Source organism: Ictidomys tridecemlineatus, chromosome X, assembly GCF_052094955.1.
Source record: "Ictidomys tridecemlineatus isolate mIctTri1 chromosome X, mIctTri1.hap1, whole genome shotgun sequence".
Taxonomy (NCBI): Eukaryota; Metazoa; Chordata; class Mammalia; order Rodentia; family Sciuridae; genus Ictidomys; species Ictidomys tridecemlineatus.
In genome coordinates this window covers 25913273-25939189 of record NC_135493.1, presented here as the reverse complement: position 1 = coordinate 25939189, position 25917 = coordinate 25913273, and the positions used below count along the sequence as shown (strand labels likewise).

The 25917-nt window shown below is 34.9% G+C and overlaps 1 protein-coding gene across 5 annotated transcripts in view; it reads right to left on the bottom strand.

The window, feature by feature from the left end:
* Window positions 1-25917, bottom strand: part of Tenm1 (teneurin transmembrane protein 1) — a 780422-nt gene that overhangs the window by 288709 nt on the left and 465796 nt on the right. For all 5 annotated transcript variants that reach the window (XM_040285140.2, XM_078034300.1, XM_005319330.4 and 2 more), the window contains one exon: window positions 24921-25159. In XM_040285140.2, the coding sequence (XP_040141074.2) occupies window positions 24921-25159 (239 nt within the window). The remainder of the gene's footprint in view (window positions 1-24920; window positions 25160-25917) is intronic.

The window sequence follows — 25917 nt, the reverse complement described above, 5'->3', positions numbered from 1 at the left end:
TTTATTGGTTGTTCAAAACATTACAAAGCTCATGACATATCATCTTTCATCCATTTGATTCAAGTGAGTTATAAACTCCCATTTTTACCCCAAATACAAATTGCAGAATCACATCAGTTACACATCCACATTTTTACATAATGCCATATTAGTGACTGTTGTATTCTGCTGCCTTTCCTATCCCCTACTATCCCCCCTCCCCTCCCCTCCCATCATTCCTCTCTACCCCATCTGCTATTGTTCAGTTCTCTCCCTTGTTTTCCCCCCTTTCCCCTCACAACCTCTTATATGTAATTTTGTGTAACATTGAGGGTCTCCTACCATTTCCATATGCTTTCCCTTCTCTCTCCCTTTCTCTCCCTCCACTCATCTCTGTTTAGTGTTAATCTTTTCCTCATGCTCTTCCTCTTAGTTGCTCTCTTTATATCAAAGAAGACATTTGGCATTTGTTTTTTAAGGATTGGCTAGCTTCACTTACCATAATCTGCTCTAATGCCATCCATTTCCCTGCAAATCCTATGATTTTGTCATTTTTTAGTGCTGCGCAATACTCCTTTGTGTATAGATGCCACATTTTTTTTATCCATGCATCTATTGAAGGGCATCTGGGTTAGTTCCACAGTCTAGCTATTGTGAATTATGCTGCTATGATCATTCATGTGGCAGTATCGCTATAGTACGTCTTTTAAGATCCTCAGGGAATAGTCCGAGAAGGGTGATAGCTGGGTCAAATGGTGGATCCATTCCCAGCTTTCCCAGGAATCTCCATACTGCTTTCCAAATTGGCCTCACCAATTTGCAGTCCCACCAGCAGTGTACAAGTGTACCCTTTTCCCCACATCCTCGCCAACACTTATTGTTGTTTGACTTCATAATGGCTGCCAATCTTACTGGAGTGAGATGGTATCTTAGGGTGGTTTTGATTTGCATTTCTCTGATTGCTAGAGATGGTGAGCATTTTCTCATGTACTTGTGGGTTGATTGTATGTCCTACTCTGTGAAGTGTCTGTTCAGGTCCTTGGCCCATTTGTTGATTGGGTTATTTGTTATCTTATTGTTTAATTTTTTGAGTTCTTTGTATATTCTGGATATTAGGGCTCTATCTGAAGTGTGAGGGGTAAAAGTTTGTTCCCAGGATGTAGGCTCTCTATTTACCTCTCTTATTGTTTCTCTTGCTGAGAAAAACCTTTTTAGTTTAAGTAAGTCCCATTTGTTCATCTTGTTATTAACTCTTGGGCTATGGGCGTTCTTTAAGGAATTTGGAGCCCGACCCCACAGTATGTAGATCGTAGCCAACTTTTTCTTCTTTCAGACGCAGAGTCTCTGATTTGATATCTAGGTCCTTGATCCATTTTGAGTTAACTTTTGTGCATGGCGAGAGAAAGGGGTTCAGCTTCATTTTGTTAGATATGGATTTCCAATTTTCCCAGCACCATTTGTTGAAGATGCTATCCTTCCACCATTGAATTCTTTTAGCCCCTTTATCAAATATAAGATAGTTGTAGTTTTGTGGATTGGTCTCTGTGTCCTCTATTCTGTACCATTGGTCCACCTGCGTGTTTTGGTACCAGTACCATGCTGTTTTTGTTACTATTGCTCTGTAGTATAGTCTGAAGTCTGGTATCGCTATACCTCCAGATTCACACTTCTTGCTTAGAATTGCTTTTGCTATTCTGGGTCTTTTGTTTTTCCATATGAATTTCATGATTGCTTTATCTATTTCTACAAGAAATGCCGTTGGGATTTTGATTGGCATAGCATTAAACCTGTAGAGAACTTTGGGTAATATTGCCATTTTGATGATGTTACTTCTGCCTATCCATGAACAGGGTATATTTTTCCATCTTCTAAGATCTTTTTCTATCTCTCTCTTTAGGGTTCTGTAGTTTTCATTGTGTAAATCTTTCACGTCTTTTGTTAGGTTGATTCCCAATATCTTATTTTCTTTAAGGATATTGTGAATGGAGTGGTTTCCCTCATTTCCATTTCAGAAGTTTTGTTGCTGATATACTCCTGCCTTTGATTTATGCATGTTGATTTTATATCCTGCCACTTTGCTGAATTCATTTATTAACTCTAGAAGTTTCTTTGTAGACCCTTTTGGGTCTGTTAAATATATTATCATGTCATCCACAAATAGTGATAATTTAAATTCTTCTTTTCCTATTTTTATGCCTTTAATTTCTTTTGTCTGTCTAATTGCTCTGGCTAGTTTTTCAAGAACTGAATTAAATAGAAGTGGTGATAGAGGGCATCCCTGTCTTGTTCCAGATTTTAGAGGGAATGCCTTCAGTTTTTCTCCATTTAGTATGATGCTTAGCATATATAGCTTTTACCATGTTGAGGTAAGTTCCTGTTATCCCTAGTTTTTCTAGAGTTTTGAACATAAAGGGATGCTGTACTTTGTCGAATGCTTTTTCTGCATCTATCGAGATGATCATATGGTTCTTGTCTTTAAGTCTATTGTTGTGGTGGATTACATTTATTGATTTCCTTATATTGAACCAGCCTTGCATCCCAGGGATGAATCCTACTTGATCATGGTTCACAATTTTTTTGATATGCTTTTGTATTCGATTCGCCAGGATTTTATTGAGAATTTTTGCATCCAAGCTCATTAGAGATATTGGTCTGTAGTTTTCTTTCTTTGAAGTGTCTTTGTCTGGTTTCGGGATCAGGGTGATGTTGGCCTCATAGAATGAGTTTGGAAGAACTCCTTCTTTTTCTATTTCTTGAAATAGCTTGAAAAGTATTGGTATTAATTCTTCTTTGAAGGTTTTGTAAAACTCCGCTATATACCCATCCGGTCCAGGGCTTTTTTTGGTTGGTAGTCTTTTGATGGCTTCTTCTATTTCTTCTTTTGTTATTGGTCTGTTTAAATTGTGTGTGTCTTCCTGACTCAATCTGGGCAGATCATATGACTTAAGAAATTTATCGATATCTTCACTATCTTCTATTTTATTGTAATATAGGGTTTCAAAATACTTTCTAATTATCTTCTGTATTTCTGTAGTGTCTGTTGTGATATTGCCTTTTTCATCTCGTATGTTAGTAATTTGAGTTTTCTCTCTTCTTCTCTTCGTTAGCATGGCTAAGGGCCTGTCGATCTTATTTATTTTTTCAAAGAACCAACTTTTAGTTTTTTCAATTTTTTCAATGTTTTTTTTTGGTTTCAATTTTGTTGATTTCTGCTCTAATTTTAATTATTTCTTGTCTTCTACTACATTTGTTGTTGTTTTGCTCTTCCTTTTCTAGGTTTTTGAGGTGTAGTGTGAGTTCATTTATTTGTTGGTTTTTTGTTTTTTTGAGGAAAGAACTCTAAGAAATGAATTTCCCTCTTAAAACTGCTTTCATTGTGTCCCATAGATTCTGGTATGTTGTGTCTTTATTGTCATTTGTCTCTAAGAATTTTTTTATCTCCTCCTTTATGTCTTCTGTAACCTATTGATCATTCAGTAACATATTGTTCATTTTCCAGGTGATGCAGGATTTTTCCTTCCTTCTTTTATCATTGATTTCCAGTTTCATTCCATTATGATCAGATATGGTGCACAGTATTATCTCCACACCTTTATATTTACTGAGAGTCGCCCTATGGCATAATATATGGTCTATCTTTGAGTAAGATCCATGTGCTGCTGAGAAGAACGTGTATCCACTTGATGATGGTTGATATATTCTATATATGTCGGTTAAGTCTAGGTTATTGATTGTGTCATTGAGTTCTATGGTTTCTTTATTCACTTTTGTCTAGAGGATCTATCCACTGGCGAGAGCGGTGTGTTGAAGTCCCCTGTAATTATTGTGTTGTAGTCTATTTGACTCTTGAACTTGAGGAGAGTTTGTTTTATGAACGTTGCAGCACCATTGTTTGGTGCATACAAATTGATAATTTTTATGTCTTGATGGTGGATGGTTCCTTTTAACAGTATATAGTGTCCTTCTTTATCCCATTTGATTAACTTAAGTTTGAAGTTGATTTTATTCGATATGAGTATGGCCACTCCTGCTTGCTTCCAAAGGCCATGTGAGTGGTATGATTTTTCCCAACATTTCACCTTCAGCCTGTGTATGTCTTTTCCTATCATATGAGTCTCCTGAAGGCAGCAAAATATTGTTCGATTTGTTTTTTAAATCCAGGTTACTAGCCTATGTCTCTTGATCGGTGAATTTAAGCCATTAACATTTAAGGTTACAATTGAAATATGGTTTGTACTTCCAGTCATGTTTATTTATTTATTTATTTTAGTTTGGCTAGTTTTTAATTTTTGGTTATTTTCCTCCCCCTTTACTGAGATACCTCCCGCTGTTAGTTTTGGGCACTATTTTTCACTTCCTCTTCTTGTAGTATTTTGCTCAAAATGCTTTGCAGTGCTGGTTTTCTGGCTGCAAATTCTTTTATCTTTTGTTTATCATGAAATATTTTAATTTCATTGTCAAATCTGAAGCTTAATTTTGCTAGATACAGTATTCTTGGTTGGAATCCATTATTTTTCAGTGTTTGAAATACGTTGTTCCAGGATCTTCTCGCTTTCAAAGTCTGTGATGAAAAATCAGCCGTTAACCAAATTGGTTTACCCCTGAATGTAATCTGCCTCCTTTCTCTTGTAGCTTTTAATATTCTCTCCTTGTTCTGTATGTTGGCTATCTTCATAATTATATGTCTTGGAGTTGGTCTATTATGGTTTTGGATGTTTGGGGTCCTGTAGGCTTCCAGGATTTGGCAATTCATTCCATCTTTCATATCTGGGAAGTTTTCTAGGATTATTTCATTTAATAAGTTGTCCATTCCTTTGGTTTGAACCTCTGTGCCTTCTTCTATCCCAATGACTCTCAAATTTGGCTTTTTTATGAGATCCCATATCTCTTGGATAGATTGCTCGTGAGATTTAAGCATCTTTTCTGTGTTGACTATATTCTTTTCAAGTTGATAAACTTTGTCTTCATTATCTGATATTCTGACTTCTACTTGATCTAGTCTATTTGTAATGTTCTCGTTAGAGTTTTTAATCTGGTTTATGGTTTCTTGCATTTCTAGGATTACTCTTTGATTTTTTTAAAAATCTCTATCTCCTGGTAAAGCTCCTTCTTTGCAGTTTGAATTTGTTTGTTTAGTTCATTTTCAAATAATATAAATATATTTTCAATGCTTGGACTTGCTGTCTCATGTCTTCTTTAATATTCCATTCTATCTGAGTTAGGTATGCCTTGATTTCTTTCCCTGTCCATGATTCTGATGCTTCTAGGTCCTCCTGTAGATTTAAGTTGTCTTACATTGTTTGTAGTCCTTTTTTTCCCTTGCTTTTTTCATGTTGTTCATGTTACTTTCCAGCTCTGAGTGCTTTGTATCTGCTTTCTCCTATACATTTGTTTTGGCTTTGTATATCTCTGTTGTCTCTCCTTTATGGTGAGAGATTATGCCTAGAAATGTTGGGCTTTATTGTACTTTAAAGCTGATTCATTCAATTCATAAAAGGCTTCCAGGTTCTGTATGCATATAGTGATTTGTTATTTGTTCTTAGGACTATATGTTTAGGTTAGGTGCTATGATGGTACGAGGGTTAGTATGTCTTGGCTACTTTCGAAGATTGCTCTACTGAAGGTGGATACTAACAGGCAATTGGATCAGGGTGTTGGTAGTAGCTAGGTATTTAGGAGCCCTATAGACAGCCTCAAGACCTTCTCCTATTTGCATTTAGACAATTACACGTAATAGAAGACGTAATGCTTGGGATGAAAGGTGGGGGATAGGGGAATGAAGGTGCTCTTAAAAAGAAAGAAGGGGAGAGAGATAGATTAGAGGAGAATGAAAAGAACAATAAAATTTGAAACAGGAAAGAGAGAAGGAAAAGGGGAGAAAGGAATAGAGAGAGAAGAAGAAGAAAAAATAATATTGAAGTCTTAGAGATCCATTTTCTTCTCTTCCAGTAGGCGGAGCTGTGCCCTCCGAGCGGAGTTTCTGCTCTCTACCTGCCCATAGCAATGCCTGTAAGGTGTCTCCTGGGAGTCTCTCAGACTTGTCAGTCCAGAGCCGTTTCACTTCTCTGGCCCTTACCCCCCTTCCTCCTGTCAGCCAGTCAGCCAGGTCCTGTTCACCAGAAGCGGTTCCCCAGAGATCTAGTTACACTTGCAGCCCCACTGTGTGTCCCATTTAAGCCCCAGTGCTGTGGTAAACTGGCGGCTAAGACCTTGGGAGTCACCGCTGGTGATATGGGGGGTTGGGGGTCGGGGATCCCCTCTGCTTCCCTACAGACACGACCCCTGAGAGGTCCATGAAGTTTCCTGGCTGCTTGTATCTGGATGGGGAGGGAGTCACACACCTGCTAAAGTGGATTCTGCTGGGAAGGAATTCCGTTGTCCAACTCTGATGACGTCACCTCTCTGCTATGGCGGGTCAGAGTGTCCGAAGGGAGGGGTAGGACTGGTTCATCCCTGGTTGGATTCAGCTCCCAGCTTGCTAATTCATGAAGGCTTGGCTAAAGACTTCTTCCTGCCAAGCTGCGTCTTGGAGGCTAGCGGGACCCACTCACGTTTGCTGCGGGCGCGCGACTGTGGCTGGCGGATCTGAACCTCTGCGTCTCGTGGGGCAATCCAGAATAGCAAGTAAGCATCTAAGTTGACTTAATAAGCCACAAGTCTTTTCTCTAAGGTGATAAGAGGACGGGTTGTTATTGACGCTTTGGCTTATTCACAAAGTTCTTAAGTCTATTAGATGCAATGCCAAGTTCCAACCTCTAGATGCTGCTGCCGGACAATGCAGACAGAGCAAGCAAGACAGCAAGCAAAAAGCAAATGGCGGCTCCCGCGGAGTGGATTTTCGGCACAGAAACCAAGGCCCAGTAAACAATCCCAATCCACAAACTCTCCCGGAATAAAAAATATTCAAAAAGCGGGACACAGTGAGCTTTCTTTGCCTTGGGTACTTACAAACCACTGCTGATTACACATTCAGCTTCTCTGCCCTGAGCGAAGCGAAAGAGGAAGCAGATGGGAGCAAAGCGCCCCCGGCTCTGAGCAGCAAAGCGTCCGGGAGCCAAACGTCTCTTTTTCGATCTCTTTGTTCTTCCTGCTGCTTGGCAAAGTGATCCGCTACAGATTAACGGTGAAAGGAGCTCTAACAAGCTGCCCGAAATCTCGCTTAAAGCCGCTGCTCTGAGCACTACGCTCAGCACTTCAGCAACCCTGGGTACGCAGCGGCCATGAACAAAGAAAGTTCTTGTGATAGATGCAAGATCAAAATTTCACCTCGGCATCCAAGGCCCCGCCGCCTCCGCTTGCCTCATTTTATTCATATGAATTTTTTCCTATTTAAATGGCTTACTTGTATTCCATAAATTTTGACATAGGGTGTGCTTATTAACATTACTTCTTGGAAATTTTGTAATTTTTACATTTTATTTCCCCATTTATATAAGAGTTGCTAAAATTTTTAAAGTTTTTCAAGTGGAACAATGTTTCTTGTTTTTAAAATTTTCTTATTATTTTGCAATTTCACCATTATCTGGAAAGATATTTGCATTATTTCTAATTTAGGAAATTCACTGAGGTTCCCTTTGTGACATAATACATGATCAAATTTTGTAGATGTTCTATGAAACTTTAAAAAGAAGCTATATTCTTTATTAACAGGGTGTTATAATCAACACATTGCCTTAAGATCTGCCTTATTAATTTTGCTTATTTTTAGTTCTTCTGCATATTTATTTTTGGTTCATGTGACATGAATTGCTCAGAGTGGGATAAAATTTCCTGTTACTCATGTATTTTGTTTATTTCACCTTATAGTTTCTTTGCATTTCTTCTTAGTTTGTGTGTTATATAGGTGGTTATACATAATCATAGTTTGTTGTTAAGTATCCTTTTTGTTGTCTTGAATGGTTTTCATAAACCAGAGTTCTACTTTGCCTGATATGAAGCTCATAGTCTTTCTTACTGTTTCCATTTGCTTAGTAAATCCTTTGCTTACTCTTTAATTTTATGCTGTTTCTGACTCCCTTGATCTCAGGCGTGACTCTTGCAAACCAAATTAGGTTTTATTTTTTGAGCTATTTTTAAATCTTTACATTTAATACATGACTTAAATCATTTACATTCATTGATGGGACAGACAAATTTGGTTTCAACTCAATTGTATAATTATTTTTTGCTATATTTATAGCATTATACTAATTCTATTGTATTTTTATAGTTTTTTTTACATTTTAAAAACTGGCTATTTGAGGTTTGTGCTTATTGTCTACTGATTACCTTTGTACTATTATCTTTTCTAATTCCTTTAGTCCACTTTTCACTTGCTTGACTTCATATTATTTGGTTTCTCACCTTGATTCTCTATGTGACAATCTACTTTCCCTTTTTTCTTCTTTTCTCATTTTTAGCTGCATTATTACTACTGTATAGAAAAAAAAACTTTACTTACTAGTTTTCCTCTCTTGTCCCCACCTTTGTTTTAATCTTAAATATACAATTAAGGAAGTCTAGCATTCACCATCAGACTATTTACCATAGTTCCTCATGTCTTAATTGGGTAAAGCTTGTCTTATAGAACAGTTCAATTAATTACAATTCTTTGCCAAATATGGCCCATTGTCTGGTATGAAAGCTAAGAACATATTTTAGATTTTTACATGATTGAATAATTTCAAAAGAGCAATAATATTTCAGAATACATGAAAATTTTGTGGATTTCATATTTCTGTGTTTATAAATAAAATTTTATCTGAACACAGTCAAACTCATTTGCTTACATATTATCTCTGGCTGTTTTAGGTTATAAGTTGAGTAGTTGTGACAGAGACATCCAAAGCTTAACAATATTACCATCTGGTTCTTCATAGAAAAAGTTCACTGACTCATAGTAGGGCTTGTGACCAGAGTATTCCCTAAATTCTTGCATGTTAACATTATTTTTCTTCTTTCTTTTACTATTTTTAGTTGTAAATGGATGCAATATTTTTATTTTGTTTATTTGTTTACATGTGGTGCTGAGAATTGAACCCAGTGTCTCACAAATGCCAGGCAAGCACTCAACCACTGAGCCACAGCCACAGTTCTAACATTGTTTTTCTATGCCCCTAATAATGAAAGGACAACCGGTTTGAGTAAAGTTCTTAGCTCATACTCTCTTTCTTGGGACATTTGAAAATGCTGCTTTACCCTTGCATCACTTTGTTGTTAAGATGCCTGATGCCAATCTGATTTTCTTTCTTTTATAAATGACCCCTTCCACTCCAAGATCCAAAGGATTATTATTTTTTCTTTATCGTTAAAGCTCAATATTTTTAATAGGATAAGTCCTGAAATCGACTGTTTGACAGTTTTCCAATGCATTTGAGGCTATTTTAGGTTGTTTCCTCTATTACTTACCATCAGGTCTTTTACTTCTGGAAAGTTTTCTTTGATTATAATTTTTAGTATTAGTTTTAGTTCATTGTTTTGTTTTTCTTTGGGAATTATAGTGATATGTAGTTTAGGTTTCTTTGCCTACCTCCTGTATCAATAATTTTCTCTAAACTTTTTCTTCATTTCAATTCATTCTTTTCGCTATTTTAGGGCCTTTTATCATTGTGTTTCTTTATAGTTTAAAATATTTTCTCCCTTGGTCACCATTCAGTGTAGTCTTCATTTTCAAGATGATTTTATCTTATTCTTCAATTCATTTTCTGCATTCAGTTAACTCTCATTTTGCACATTTCTGCTCTGAGTTGCAAGATTTATTATTTGAGCCTTTTTAATATCTTCAAGTGTTTGTTTAAAGATGCTTTATTGAGATTGAAATGTTTTATTTCTGTTTTATTCTGTTTTGGATTGGTTACTTGGGGAGGTTTTTCATCTGGTGAAATGGCATTCTTATTTTCTACTCTCTTATAATAGAGCTTTGTAGGAATGTTATCTTCTTTTTATGTTCATTCTGAAATATTTTATTTTGCTAGGCCAGCAGTATGAGTTGTATGCAGATGGAAGTCTGGAGTTTTGGTGACTTGCTAGGTTACTCAATTTTCTAGTTCTTATTAAAGTGCAGTTTTTAAAATTGATGATGCCTTTTGGATAGGGGTTAGATATATGTCTTAATTTTGTGATTTGCTTTTATTTATGTAGTATCTTAAAATTCTACCTTTTGCTTCCTTCTTTCACCATTAAGCCTCCAACAGAGGAGAAATTAGTGATCCCGCCACTTTAGATTGCCTTCCCAAGGACATCAACTCTAGTTCTGTGCACTTTAAAGTATATTCCTTTCAATTAAAGTAGCCAGTGTCCTCATATACCAGGTATGAAAACTGTTCTCAGCATCAGCCTATCAAGGATGAGACTTCTTTTTAATGGGAGTATTTTGATCAATTCTGGTACAGCTAGGCCCCAAGTCTTATACCTTCTTTTCCATTTAATTTTTCTGACTCTCGGGTCTGACATGGGCTACAGAGCTAACTCTGCTTGATTTGGATGTTAATTTTTCTACTTATGTGTAATTTAAAGTTTGAAGAATTCTCTGTTTACTGGTTATTTTATTGGTGTAGGTTATGTGTGGTTTTGTTTCCTTTCCTTGTTGATTTGAATTGCTTTTTGAAGGACAGTGGAGATATTTGGATTTAAGAGGCTAATGCTGCCCTGTAGGAACTCCGAATTCACTGTTAATATAAATTTTTATTTATATAATACATATGAAAATACATACACCTGAACAATACATACTCAATATCTATAGCCCATCCATTTGAAAAGAATCTCTAGTAATAGGAATGTAATAAAATTTTTATCTATCTGGTGCTCTTTTAAAAAATATTTTTTAGTTGTAGATGGACACAATACCTTTATTTTATTTATTTATTTTTATGTAGTGCTCAAGATTGAACCTAGTTTCTCACATGTGCAAGGCAAGAGCTCTACCACTGAGCTACAACCCCAGCCCTACCTGGTGCCTTTTTGCTCAATTCCATAAAATATTTGGCCTTGGTTTGGGCTATCACTTTTAAATATGAAAGGGGCCAGATTTACTAATAGGGTGAATGTGTTGTACTTTCAGGCCATATTTTCCTGCCTTTCACATAATACTTTCCAATATTTCCAAGGCTTGGAAATTCATGAATATCTCATTTTTTTGGCTTAAAGTACTGATGGCTTAACATATATCAACTTCTGAGCCAACTCTAATTACAGAAACTAGACTCAGCAGAAAAGAATGTTTGTTTGCATTTGATTACTTATATATTCCAAGGGTGTGGGACAAGGAAGTAATGACATCAATGTCAGGGATTTGCCATTCGTGGTTTAAGACTGTCTTCTAACAAAATGAAAATAAACTAAGGGATATATAATACATTTATTTTTGTCATAGCCACTTATACTTCAGTGTGAGTTAACTTACTTATTACATGGTTGCAATCTTATATGTCTGTCTAGAATGAAGGCAGGTCACATAATAGAATGAAGAGGTGGGATGAGTATTCTGATGGACTGGTGAGTTCATGATCCTGTAGGAAGCAGCCCCTATTTGGTCCCAGTTAATGATTGTCATATTATCTTCACCACACCAAGGCCTGAAGTAATGCTTAGCACATAGTAGGTACTCAATAAATGTGTAGTTAAATGGATGAATCCAGGTCTAGGGGTGTCAGATATTTTTATTTTTTCAAGAGAAGACAAAAAATTTTATGTAAACCACAGGTTTTAAGTAAAATCTCTTGACTTAAATTTGAAAATTTTAATAGCATTTAACAAATTCTATTTGTATCATGTAAAACCTGACTATTTTATCAGATTAATCTCTGAATTCAGTTTTTGTTAGAAAATAGAAGGCAAGACTAGGTTCCTGATTTGGGGAGTAAAACACAAAGGGAAATTAAGACTATGGGTTTTGGTAATGAAGCAGAACAAAGCTAACAGGCTGAAATAGTAACTCAGCCCATGACCTTGGCCTCATTAGCCAGGATGCTATTGAGATAGTGAGTAATCTAAATATTTTTATGTCATTCCTATGTACTCAAATCACAAAAGCATGTACATTATTGCTGCCTATAAAAATAGCAATATAGTATTCACCTTGTTATGTATGCTAATGATGAATAATGTTTCCTTTAAGGTCAAAAGATATCCCTATCGCTGGACTCCATATTCTTTATTTTATCATTTTTTTCAAAGTATAGTTAATTGTTGACTGTACATTAAATTTCTTATTCTTTAAATTACCCCCATTCTTATGTTCTACATTTACTATTTCACTGATTCAAAAGACTCAACGTTGCCTATCAGCAAGAAGAGTTTCATGTTGAATAATACAAGGGTAGGATATGGTCAGGGAACTAATCTAGAAACATTCCATAGGCTGGAAGCGAAACCAAAGATACTAATGATTTGTTTGGGTTTTATTCACTCTTGGAACAGGCTGTGTTTTAGCAATGACAAAGAAAGGATCTATTTGTTCCATCTGGCTTTCCAATACACTCACAGCTTCTTATGTTGGTAAATCTTAACTAGTGCCATTTCTGTAACATTCTACATGATAATGTTTGAGCATGTGATATGTAGCCTTGAACAGCACTGAAGTGCACAGCTTTACCACATTTTCCCACTGGCATAAAAACTTTCATTTCCAAAAATCTAAACAGTTCAACTAGGCTCAAAAGTCATCTGATCCACTCGGTGTGGTTGTGCACACCTATAACCCCAGCAATGTAGGAGGGTGAGGGAGAAAGATTGCAGGTTCAAGGCCAGCCCCAGGTGCTTAGCGAGGCCCTAAGCAATTTAGCAAGTTTCTGTCTCAAAATAAAAAATAAAAAGGGCTGGGAATGTGTGGCTCAATGGTTAAATGCCCCTGGGTTTAATCCCTGGTAACAACAACAAAAAAAAAGTCATCTGTCCCTCAACTACTTAAGGACTGCCAGACTAAGGCTAGCTTTACCACCATGATAGACAAAGTATATTTTTGAAATCATCTTAACTCTCTGCTACTTGGTGGGGAAATCACTATGCTGTTAGTTTCAAAGTATTTGGTTCATAATGATTCTATGACTGAATGAAGCACATTATTTTTAACAAAACCACTCCATTTCAAAACTTTCCATTTTCTTTGCTAGTATAATACTAATTGGTCCTTCATATCCATGAGTTCTGCATCTGTAGATTCAACCAACCACAGATGGAAAATATTTGGAAAAAAATTATATCCATACTGAACATGTACAGACTTTTTCTTGTCATTTTCCCATAAATAACACAGCATGGCAACTATATACAGAGCATTTACATATGATTTGTATTTGTATTTACAAATGATCTGGAGAAGATTTAAAATATATACGAGGATGGACATAGTTCATATGCGAGTACTATGGCATTCTATATAAAGCACTTGAGCATCTACAGATTTTGGCATCTGTAGCAGGTCCTGGAACCAATCTCCCATGGACACTAAGGGACAGCTGTATACTTATTTCTCACTTCTTGACAGCTGGAATCTCTCTCTAAAGATTTATATAATTAGTATTAATTTGGCTGCTTATTATGAGTAAACACCAAAATCTTTGCTCTATTTATTTAAATGAAAATATTATTTTCATTTAAACCCATAACTATTTTTGTCAATTCTGCAAAGCATTTGTAGATATGCTGTATACAAAAGACAATAATGGAACTGGGACTGTAGCTCAGTGATAGAGAGCTTGCCTACATGTATAAGACCCTAGGTTCAATCTCCAGTACCACATAAAAAGACAATTATGTGTTACTGTTATTTTTCATATTTAATATCTGTATAATTAAAATTCAGATTCAAGATCAAAGGGAATCTAGGTTCTTTTTTAAATGAACAAAGGGCAAAACTGAATTAAGCAGTTTGTCTAAAACAACAATGGAACAAGTTGATTTAATAAAACTTACGACTATTAATGAGTAAAATCTTGTCTCATCTGTAGGAAGCAGTAAAACAGTATAGATTGGTTGCTGTCAAAATTGTATTTGTGTTGATTTGAGGTCAGAACCACAACTAATTTATCTGAGAGCTCAAAAACCTTCTCTGAAGTTATATGTACATATGCTAGTCTGAAGTTTTCTGATCATTTCATCAGAACACCAAGCTCCTTTAATGAAAAAGAAATGAAATAGAATCAATGGTTCTTTATAAGGCATCAGATCATGTGTGTTTTCTTTCAGTTAAGAATTTCCTGTTATCATATTCAATCAACTACCAGATTATTTTGAAGCCCATCCTTAGAAACTCTCATGGTGGCAATTACTTCAAAAGTTAACTATGCTATGTAAGGTTTACATTTACTAGATTGGCAATACTTTGATGAGATTTTGATCAGCAGAAAATTATAGTGGGTCATTGATCCCTCTTAATTTGTCCATTATTGTCCCATAGAGAGCAATAGGACCCCCAAGGGAGAGTATGTCTTTATTTTTAATTGTATTTTTATTAACATATATTGATTTACACATTAATGGGACTCAGTGTAATATTTCATACATGTATAGAGTATGCACTGCAAAAAATCCCCAAATCCAACCACCTTTTCCTACCTTTTACCCCCAACCCTGCCACACATACCCACACATTATTATTATCAAATAATATTTCATTGTATATATGTACACATTTTCTTTATGCATTCATCTTTTGATAGATACCTAGACTGATTCCATATCTTAACTATTGTGAGTAATGCTGCAATAAACATGGGCATGCAGCTATCTCCTTAATATGCTGGCTTTATTTCCTTTGAATATATACCTAGAGTGGGACAGCTGAATCATATGGTAGATTTGTATTTTTTTGTGTGTGGAATCTCCATACTGTTCTCCATAGTGACTGTACTTATTTATGTTCCCCAAGGGAGGAGTTCTTGAGAAGCCATTATCTGATGTAGATATCAAGGTGGGTCTTCTGTGCATGGAGGTTCTAATACAGTATTGTGTTCTGGTTTATATGCTGTCTATACTTCTGTGTAACTTGTTAATGTACCTATGAATCCAAAAAGGGAAGACTACCTTGTGAGATCATTCTTGGCCAAGAATCTAGCCTTCTCAGAACAAATGATTTCATCTGGAAAGAACTCTTCATACCTCTTCCTTAACTAGGTCCAAAATAAATAGGAAATCATATTTCATGCTCTAAGTCTGAAATCTAATATTCTCATATGTTACCATGACCATCTTAAGCTTTTCCATTCACTCACAGTCATAATTCCCTTATAATATCATAGCTAAACTCCCCCCGCAAAAAAAAAACAATCAAAATGGGCCAAGAACCTGAACAGACACTTCTCAGAAGAGGATTTACAATCAATCAACAAATATATGAAAAATTCTCATCATCTCTAGACATTAGAGAAATGTAAATCAAAATTACTCTAAGATTTCACCTCACTCCAGTCAGAATGGCAGCAATTATGAAGACAAACAACAATAAGTGTTAGTGAGGATATGGGGGAAAAGGTACACTCACACATTGCTGGTGGGACTGCAAATTGTTGCAGCCAATATGGAAAGCTGTATGGAGGTTCCTTGGAAATCTGGGAATGTAACCACCATTTGACCCAGCTATCCCACTCCTTGGTTTATACCCAAAGGACTTAAGAACAGCATACTACAGGGACACAGCCACATCAATGTTTATAGCAGCACAATTCACAATAGCTAATCTGTGGAGCCAACCTAGAAGCCCTTCAGTAGATGAATGGATTAAAAAAATGTGGCATATATACACAAAGGAACTTTACTCAGCAGTAAAAGAGAATAAAATCATGGCATTTGCAGGTAAATGGATGGTATTGGAGAAGATAATGCTAAGTGAAGTCAGCTAATCCCCCCCAAAACAAATGCCAAATGTTTTCTCTGATATAAGGAGGCTGACTCATAGTGGGTAAGTGGGGGGAGCATGGGAGAAATAGATGAATTCTAGATAGGGAAGAGAGGTGGGAGGGAAAAGGAGGGGGCAGGGGATTAGCAAGGATGGTGGAATGTGATGGACATCATTATCCAAAGTACATGTATGAAGACATGGATTGGGTGGCAATCAAATTCTTTTTCAGGTAATTCACTGTTGAGGTAGAGCAATGCCACAAATTTTTGTGTGTTGATTTTTGTATTCTGCAACTTTGATGAATGCATTTATTAGTTCTAACAGCTTTTTTTCATGGAGTCTAGGGTTTTTTATACATAAGTGCCCCCTGTACTTTCTATGGTTCCCTTTCTATGGTTTTAGGTACTTGCAGTCAACTGTTTCCTGAAAATATTACTGGTAGTGTAATGAGAAGTTAAGATATTTGGAGAGAGAGAAAGAGACAGCACATGCTCACAACTTTTATTATAATATACTATTGTCATTTTTCTATTGTGCAACTAGTTATTGTTAATTTCTTACTGTGCCTCATTTATAAATTAAATTTTATCATAGACATGTGTATATAGGAAAAAACATGGTATATATAGGGTTCAGTACTATCCATAATTTCAAGCATCTGCTGGAGGTCCTGGATGTGTCCCCCATAAATAAGGTGAAACTACTATATATAAGATTACGTTGAAAGAAAATGTGATACAGGAATACAATGGAATGCTATTCAGCAATAAAACAAATGGAATCCCATTATTTACAACAACACAGAAGGAACAAGAGATCGTTATGCTAAGTGAAATAAACCAAGCACAGAAGAATAAGTATCACATGATGTTACTCATGTGGAATCTAAAAAAGTTGATCTCCTAGAGGATAATAGTAGAATGATGATCACTAGAGCTTAGGGAGAGTAGGAGAGAAGGAGAGACTGGGAAAGGATGCTAAGATACACTTAGGAGCAAGAAGCTCTGGTGCGCTATTGTAGAGTAGGGTAACTATATATGACAATAATGTACTGTACACTTTAAAAAGCTAGAAGAAAGGATTTTGAAAGATTTTTGCCATGAATGATAAATAAACATACATATATTCAACCTCATTTAAACACATAATATATGTAAGTATTGAAACCTCCTAAATAAGTATAATTTCTATTTTATGTGTCATTTAAACATAAATATGAAAAAAAGATCATGCTATCTGAAAATGGTGATGATTTGACTTTCTCATTTCCAATTTGGATGGCATTTATTTCTTTTGTCTCATTTCTATGGCCGGGAAATCCAGTATTGTATTGAATAGAATTTGTAAGAGTTGGCATACTTATCTTAACTCTGGATCTTACAGGAAAAGCTCTCAAATTTTCCCTATTGAGTATGATGTTAGCTATGGTTTTGTCTCATGGTTTTTACTCTGTTTAGAATCATTCCTTCCATACCTAATTTGTTGAAATCTCTTAATCAGAGATACTGAATTGTGAAAATGCTTTTTATGCATGCCTTGAAATGATCACATTTTTGTCCTTCATTTTGTTAATGTAATGTATAACCTACTGATTTATGTACATTGAAATATCCTTGCATCATTGAGGTGAATCCTATTTGATCATGGCTGGTGAAATTTTCAGTGTGCTGTTGAATTCAGTTTCCTACTATCTTGTTGAGATATCTATGTGCATTGGGGATATTGCCTGAAGTTTTTTCTTTTCTTTCTTTCTTTCTTTCTTTCTTTCTTTCTTTCTTTCTTTCTTTCTTTCTTTCTTTCTTTCTTTCTTTCTTTCTTCTTTCTTTCTTTCTTTCTTTCTTTCTTTTTTCTAGTGCTTTTTTCTGGCCTTGGTATTAGGGTGATGCAGGCCTTATAAAATCAGTTTGGAAGTATTCTCTATTTTTCTTTTTTTAAAATAGTTTAAGAAGAATTGGAATTCATTCTTCTTCACGTTTGGTGGAATTCATCAGTAAAGCCATCTGGTCCTGGGCTTCTCATTGTCAGGAGGCTTTTTATTACTAATTCAATCTTCTTATTCATTATTGATTTGCTAAAATTTTCTATTTCTTTATAATTCACTCTTGATAGGTGATATGCATAAGGAAGTTTATTCATTTCTTCTAAGTTATCCAATTTGTTGATGCACAACTGTTCATAATAGTCTTTTATGATCCTTTTTATTTCTATTGTATCTCTTCCTTCAATTTCCTACATTGGCTAACAGTATCACCATCTACCTAGTCCCTACATCAGACAACAATTCTTCTCTTTCCTGCCACATCTAATAAGTCAGTAAGTCAAGTGTGTTTTTTCTTCTAAGTACTTCTTAATTCTGTCGCCTTTTCCATTCCCAGAAGTTTATGCTCTCACTATCACTCACCTGTATTACTATTATAGTTTCCCAATTTGTCTTCATGGCTTCAATTTTACAAGTTCTATCACACTCCCTGCCAAACCCAACTTCAGAATTGCTATTAGGGTGATTTTTCTAAATGTAAATTGGAGCAAATAATTTTCTTGCCCTAATAAAAAACCATTTAAAAACCCTCCTATTTGTTCTAGGAATAAATTTCAAGCTCCTTCATGACTTAAAATACCTTTCATGATCTGTTTCTGCTTACTATCTTCATTTCCTTCCAGGCTCCTGTATCCTTCATTTTTTTGCAACATTTGGTATGTTTTCACCTCTCTATGCAGGGAATACTGCTGAACTTCAAATGGATACAACCCTGCCATTTAAGATGCTACCTCTTGGTGCTCACTAACAACAAATTATATATTTTATTGGTGATAGTTCTCCCCATTTATAAATTTCCTATATGGGAATTTAGTCATATTTCTGAAGTTTAAAATGGGTTAACCTGATATCTGTTTAAAAGCCATTGCTCTAATTTAGTTTATTCTTATTCAGTTTGGAATAAGTATAGCTTAACAACTTACGTAGTATGGGTCTAAAATATTCACATAACATATCTATATCTATATATATATGTACATTATATATACATGGGTGAGGTAGAAATTGGGTAAAACTAGAGCAAAACTTCTTTATGTGGTAGAATTAAAACTGTTTACTAAAAAGACATACATTTCTTGATTTTTTTCCTGAATTTTCAAGATTGATTCTTGCTCTTGTAAAAATTTGTTAAGCATATGAATCTCCCAAATTACTAACCTGCTCTCCATGCTCCTTTTACTATGCTTTACAGTATATATTTATATATTTTTTTCAGGTATTTCATTTTAATTTTCCTACCCTAAGAGAGCTAAGAAATTCCAGTATGAAAAGAGCTTAGAAAAGTTACTTCCTCTTCTTGAGAAAATCTCTCTTGATGCAAGATATATATTTGATGTCCACTTGTAATTGGCTTATGAAATAATGTCTCATACTATATATCAAGTACACAGCATTCTGGAATTCCAAGTGAAAATAAATATCATATTTGTCTTTCATCAAAATGCCTTCATTCTGAGCAAGAAGAGCTAACTATGGTCCTATAAATTTGTTGTATGTGACATGGGTGCATCCTGTCATTTTAGTATGTTTAATTTGGATTTAATTAATATTCTTATTTATGATAGGTAAACTGCCACTTAAAATGGTGGAGATAAAACTTATGGAACATATTATATCAAAAGGTACTGTATGATGAATATATAAATTATTTTAAAGAAAGGCTGTGAAAAATGCACGAATGGCAGATTTGTTATTAGACTGAAGTTACACCACCATTTTCCAGATTTTTGCTTAGATGGACTGCTAGAAAGTTGGTAGATTTGTGAATTGGAGAAAAAGTCAGTGGTAAGACTGAATCTGTCATTATGATCATCATTACTGCAAGAAGTAATTGGGTATTAAGCATGACATCAAAAGGATTGATAATTTTCTATACAATAATGTAAAATGGTTTTGTTTTTACCATTTTATGCTGAGTTACTTGTTGAATATTATGAGCTATAATAAGTTCTAATAAAAATGTTTCAACCTAGACATGGCCTCTAGATAAAAAATATAAAACCATTTAAAAGGTGAAACACCACAGAGAGGAAAATAAGTAAAATGAAGGAAAAGTGATGGCTATTTTCAAATAGGCAGAAGTAAATAACAAACTCATTAGAGGATTATTGTGAGACATACATTCAGGCTCTGAAAATTGTTTTAGATGACTTTGGAAAGAAAGGAAACAAGAGCAGTTCATGTTAGGATAAATTGTATGCTGATTTTGCTTAGCTCAAATTAATAATCTTCATAAAAATCCTGTTCCACTGATAATATCATTAATCTTTATTTAGATCTGCCAAGCAATACTCTGAGTGTTTTACATGCTTTTGTTTCATTTAATTATAGAAAACCTGGAGGAAGGTATTATCAACATTCCCATTTTAAAGATGAGGAAATGTAGGTAGAGAGACCCTGATGAAGTGGCTAGCAATTAAAAGATATTTTTGGTAAGCATACTTATCTACATTTAGTAAACATTATATGAGGGGACACTGGGATTTTGATTGAATGGGAAGAACCTTCATTTCTATTTTCTTATTAAAAATCTTGAATATTCCAAAATTAGAACATGCCTCATTCTATTATTTTGCTTCCCTCAGTAGGGAAGTTTTTGCACTTTCGTTGTGAGATGGGAAAAATGAACAAACTGCACTCCTTTGACTCTAACATTTTCACCTTTCCTACTCTACTGTAATAATAGCCACAGAAAGTAAGACAATTTGGGCTAGTATAAAGGAGACAGAAGAAAGCACTAAAATCAGTGATACAGACAATAATGCAAAGCAGGCCCTTTTCCCTTTTGGATAGTCTAATTCCTAAACTTTGAATCAGAGAACTGGATTCTATATTCTATCTTTCCCAATTCTGTATTGTTAATACCCATTTTGATCAACTTTTAACACATGGATCATATAGCATATCATGGCAAGATTCATGGAATTAAATTATTTCATCTGAACAGTTTGTACACTACCTGCAGCCCCTGAAGGTGGTAGGAATCACTGCTAATTTCATGACAAAGGAAAAAGATCATCTATGTCATTAACTGATGATATTGGGTCTGAGAGCCAGAAACTCCTACTCCCCAACTGATTTGATGCAAGAGTCCATTTGACCCCAGGCACAATGTATTCTTGTAAGTTTCTATTGCCTCTTATATAAACTGCTGACTGTGGAGAAACTTGATCGAAACATCAGAGATTGCCAGAGGAGCTCTGTTTGTGCCCTTCACAATCACTGATGAAGTGTCTTAACCTCGCCTTTTCTTGATGCCTTGCATATTGTCATCTGTCTTCCTGACTACCACTGCATATGGCTGATTTGTAAATTCAAGCAAATGTGTTTCTGACTGGCACTGATACATCACTGATGCCAAAATATCAGAGAGGATGAAGCATAGGGACATATTTTTTGATTCAGATGGAAAATATTACAGATTTATGGGGAAGTGATGACAATAGTCATTCCATGATATCTTCAGATAATCAGTACCACTCCATATCTTTCTTTACCAAATTTTATGACCTCAAAACTTAATTCAAAGAAATTATTTTCATGCTGACCCAAAAAGTATAGTGGGTAGATATGGGGATGGGGTTGGTTGCCACTCTTTTCTTATACTGGAATTCCTTTGCTTTCCAATGACCACTTACATAGCCATGATGCATAGAACATCTATTAATATCCCATTGATATTGGTGTGATTTCCTCTAGGGGATTGAGGGCAGCACAGCATAGAGCCATTACTATCTAAAGGTTATATGTAATGGATAATAGAGGAAAATGAAATAGCAGAAAGGAATTTGCATGGGAAATAGAAACAGTAAATAGTTTCAATGAAAGATTTTACTTGGGTTATATAGCAACTGCAAAAGGGGTTGAAAAAAATGATGACTCTTACAGATTCAACAAGAGTCAAAAGTGAAATGGTTTTATATTTTGAAATATAATACTATTTTATTTCAACCACAGAAAGCCATTTAAAAATCATTTTATATATTACAGTTCTTATGGGGCATCTTTCACTTGAATGTGTATTTATGAATTCTTACTCTACCCTCCTGAGATGGTCAGCAATATAGCACTGATGGGATAAATCAAGGAAGAGATTTTTACTGATTTATCCAAAGTCACATAATGTCCATATTGTGACAGAAACGGGAAGAAAGTTAGTGTTTGCCATAAACATCTCCTCATTTTTTCATTCACTAACCCTCCTGTACTAGCATTTAGCCTGATATTTCTGCATCTAGAAAATTTCACGCTAAATAATTTCAGAAGATAATTCTTACCATCAACCTATCAGTTGCACTCACCATTGCAATTGAAGACATGGTACGTCTAATTGAATTTGTAACTTAAAGCAAAAAATCTGGTGGATTTATTTAGTAGTCCAAGAAGTAAATGAAGTATAACATTTGCTAGAGTGCTAAAAAAGTGGGGGGGGGGCAGGTAGGCCTAGTGCTCAAGAGTGTGTGCTCTGGAATCAGTCTGCTCTTTCTTAAATCTCAGGATATTCACTTCTTAGTAATGTGACCTCTTTAATTTGTTGTGCCTTAGTTTCCTCATAAAACTGATACTCTTAAGGAATATTGAGAGAATTAAGTGAGCTAATACATGTAAATAAATCAGTATAATTCATTTTCAACAGATATTATTGATAGGGATGTTATGTGCTAGGCCTTTTCAGTAAAACAGTCATGGATAATTCTCAGGACTAGTGAATTGTGGTACTCAATAATAATTATAATGGTAATAATAATAATATTTAACATTGTAGGCTACTTGCAATATTTTAGGCCCTATGCCAAGTGCTTTGTTTATATTAACTCATTTCATGCTCATCACAGTCCTATCTTATAGGTACTATTTAATAATTATTCTACAGATGAGAAATTGGAGGCTTGAAAAGGTTACATAATTTGCTCAAGGTAACATATTTAAGTGGCAGAGGCTTGAAAATCTATGCTCTTAACCTTACTTGTAATCTACACTGCCTTACTGTCATGCCAAGTTGATATACCATTGTTTACCTATTCAAAAAGGCAGTCCTTAAATGAATGAATTCTACATTCACTTATTAAATGAATAAATACACATCCTAATTAAACATGTCTCACAATACATAATGAAAATTTTGATCCAGAAATAGCCATCATAATATACTTAAGCAGAAATACAGTTATGAATGTAGTATAAACGCATAAATGATGAGTTTGCTATTACTTGGATTTGTTATACCAGGGGTTCATTCTTATATCTAAAACATTATCTCTCTGTGCACTAAAAGGTAGTGGAAATGAAAAAAACAAATGTCAAATGATTTCTCTAATTAAGGCTGCTGATCCATAATATTCTGTCAGGCGGGGGGGGGATGGGAGGATTAAATGAACTCTAGATAGGGCAAAGGAGAAAAGGGGAGGCAGGGGAAGGGAGGCTGGACAGGGGTAGGAAAGACAGTGGAATGCGATGGACATTATTACCTAAGTACATGTGTGAAGACAAGAAGGATGTGACTCTACTTTGTGTACAACCAGAGATATGAAAAATTGTGCTCTATATGTGTAATATGAATTGTAATGCATTCTGCTGTCATAAATAACAAATTAGAATAGAAAGTGGATCAAATAAAGCAAAATTTTTGGAAAAAAAGGTAATGGAAATGAATCCATAATGCAAAAGTTGGTCTCATAATTGAATGAGAACATTTTAAATGGTCTTTAATTGTCTTTAAATTTCTCAAATTATTTCTTATATTAAATGATTTCATATTAAAATCATTTTGAGTTGCAATACTTTCTCATCCCCCACCCTCATCCCTTAAGCAGTATTTCATATTACAGGTTATTACAAACCAAATAAACATACATGTTGGGTTATCCTGAAATACCTGAGATAAAAGATATATTTTGATATCATAGGTTAATATCCACATTTAATACAAACATTATTTAAATATATCTAGAATGTGTGATGGAAATATAAAAGAGAGAGACCTGAACATCAGCATAGGCTATGATCCTATACTATTGACATCTTCAGTAACTTTCCTATGAAACGTATCTGTTTCTTTTACTTACTATTGCCTATTTTATGAGTCCAACAGAAAATAATTATGTGAACTCTCTTATTGTTCACTCTCTAGATAAATGGATACCAACCAAATATAGTTTGTTATTTATAATAAAGGCCAAATCCCTTTTTAACTACTTCTCAGAATCATATTCACTGTGTCTTAGTGGGTAATTCTTCTCCAATTAGCAAACTGGATTAAACCTGAAAATAAGTTACTAGTGAGATATCTGGATAGAATATTTTTTCTATCATGACATTTTATGCATTCTAAGAATAGTACTTTCACAAAATACATGTTTCTTAATTTACATTTTAGACTTCAGAACCACTCAAGCAAGGAAATTAATATTAAGTCAAAATAAAATTCCACCCAGAAAAATCAATACAATTTGCTATTAAATGAGGGTAACTTTAATCAGGGTTACTCAAGAACAGCAGCAATATTTTTCCTTTAAGTATAAAGAGTGTCTTACAACTGTTTTTTTTTTTTACTTTCCCAAACATAGTAACCACACAATTTTCAATTACCTAATGAAAATAAGGATACATTTTTTATCTCAGTGTAAAAATCTGAATTCTTAGGAAAAATTATGCACTGGATTTTCTGATAGCTTGCAAATAACTACTGCTTTAATGAAATTGCTACCTGAAAATTCAGTGGCAGTATTATTGTTTAACTGTAATTTAAGAAGCTATTGTAGATTAGTACTTATGACTTCTAATGAGAAAACCATAACAACCTTTTAATTGAAAGGAAAATGGTTAACTACAGTAATTGCAATCAATAAGACTGTGTTAGTAGTATAAATATTTCTTCTCAAAGACCATTCCTTACTCTCTGCAGCAGTATTTAAGGTTAAGAAATTAAAAAAAAACTAATTAGAAAGCCATTTGTTATTTATAATACTAAGCTGTGGTCCAAATTTGTACATCCCAAAGTGGAGAGAGAAATCCCCCAGCCCTCACCACAAGTAAAATAAGACTTTGATTAAGAAGAAAATGTAGGCATGTGAAGAAAGGGCTTACCAATCACATAGGCTAGTAACAAGGCCAAAGTCACTGTAATTGCAGTGGCGCTCAAGGCTGTGCACTTCCAATTACAGCACCTGTAAGGTTTGTTAAAGGTAAAGGCAGGCCGAGAAAAGGTGCTTCGAGGAAGTGGTCTGGGAGGGGGCGAGTACACGGTGTTGGACGTCAGAGGGTAGTTCTGACTGGCAGCACTGAAGATAGCAGATGAACCGGATCCATGTTTGAACAGAAAATGCCTGTGGGGGAGAAAACAAAAAAGTTTGGGCTATAATACCAAATCCCACTGCCATAAAAACATAAGCTCCACTAATTTCAAATAATACTATGACAAAGCTCAGAGGAATCAGAGGAGCACAGCAAAAGTCTCATATACCCAAGAGGGAACTGTAAAGTGCCTCCAGTGGTCTCTGGTTCTTTTCTCATTTACAGCTTTCCTCATTTAAACCTTTAAGAGGAACAAAGAAGTCTTGCAGGGCTGGGTTTGTAGCTCAGTGGTAGAGCTCTTGCCTAGCATGTTGAGGCACTGGGTTTAATCCTCAGTATCACATTAAAAATAAACAAATAAAGATACTGGGCCCATCTACAACTAAAAATATTTTTAAAAAGAAGTCTTGCATTTCCTGACTTCCTGGCTAGTGAGCACGAACAATCAACATTTGATATTATTCAATATATCCCTGTCTTCCATTCAATACAGAAAGAATATCATCAGGCATTTTGATAATTAGAATGGGATGAACACCAGTGTTCCTCAATATCAAACCTTGTAGACTAGCTTTTTCTCATCCTTTCACCCAAAATTTCATCTTAAAAAATTATCAAGCACAGAGTCAAGACAAAGAATTTTATAATAAACACCCATATCCTCACCAACTAGATTCTACAGTTAAGATTTGACCATATTCACTTTATCAACCATCTACACGTCACTTCACTCTTCTACCCATCAGTTCCTCTCAGGTATTTGAGCAATTTGAAGCATACTGCAGACATC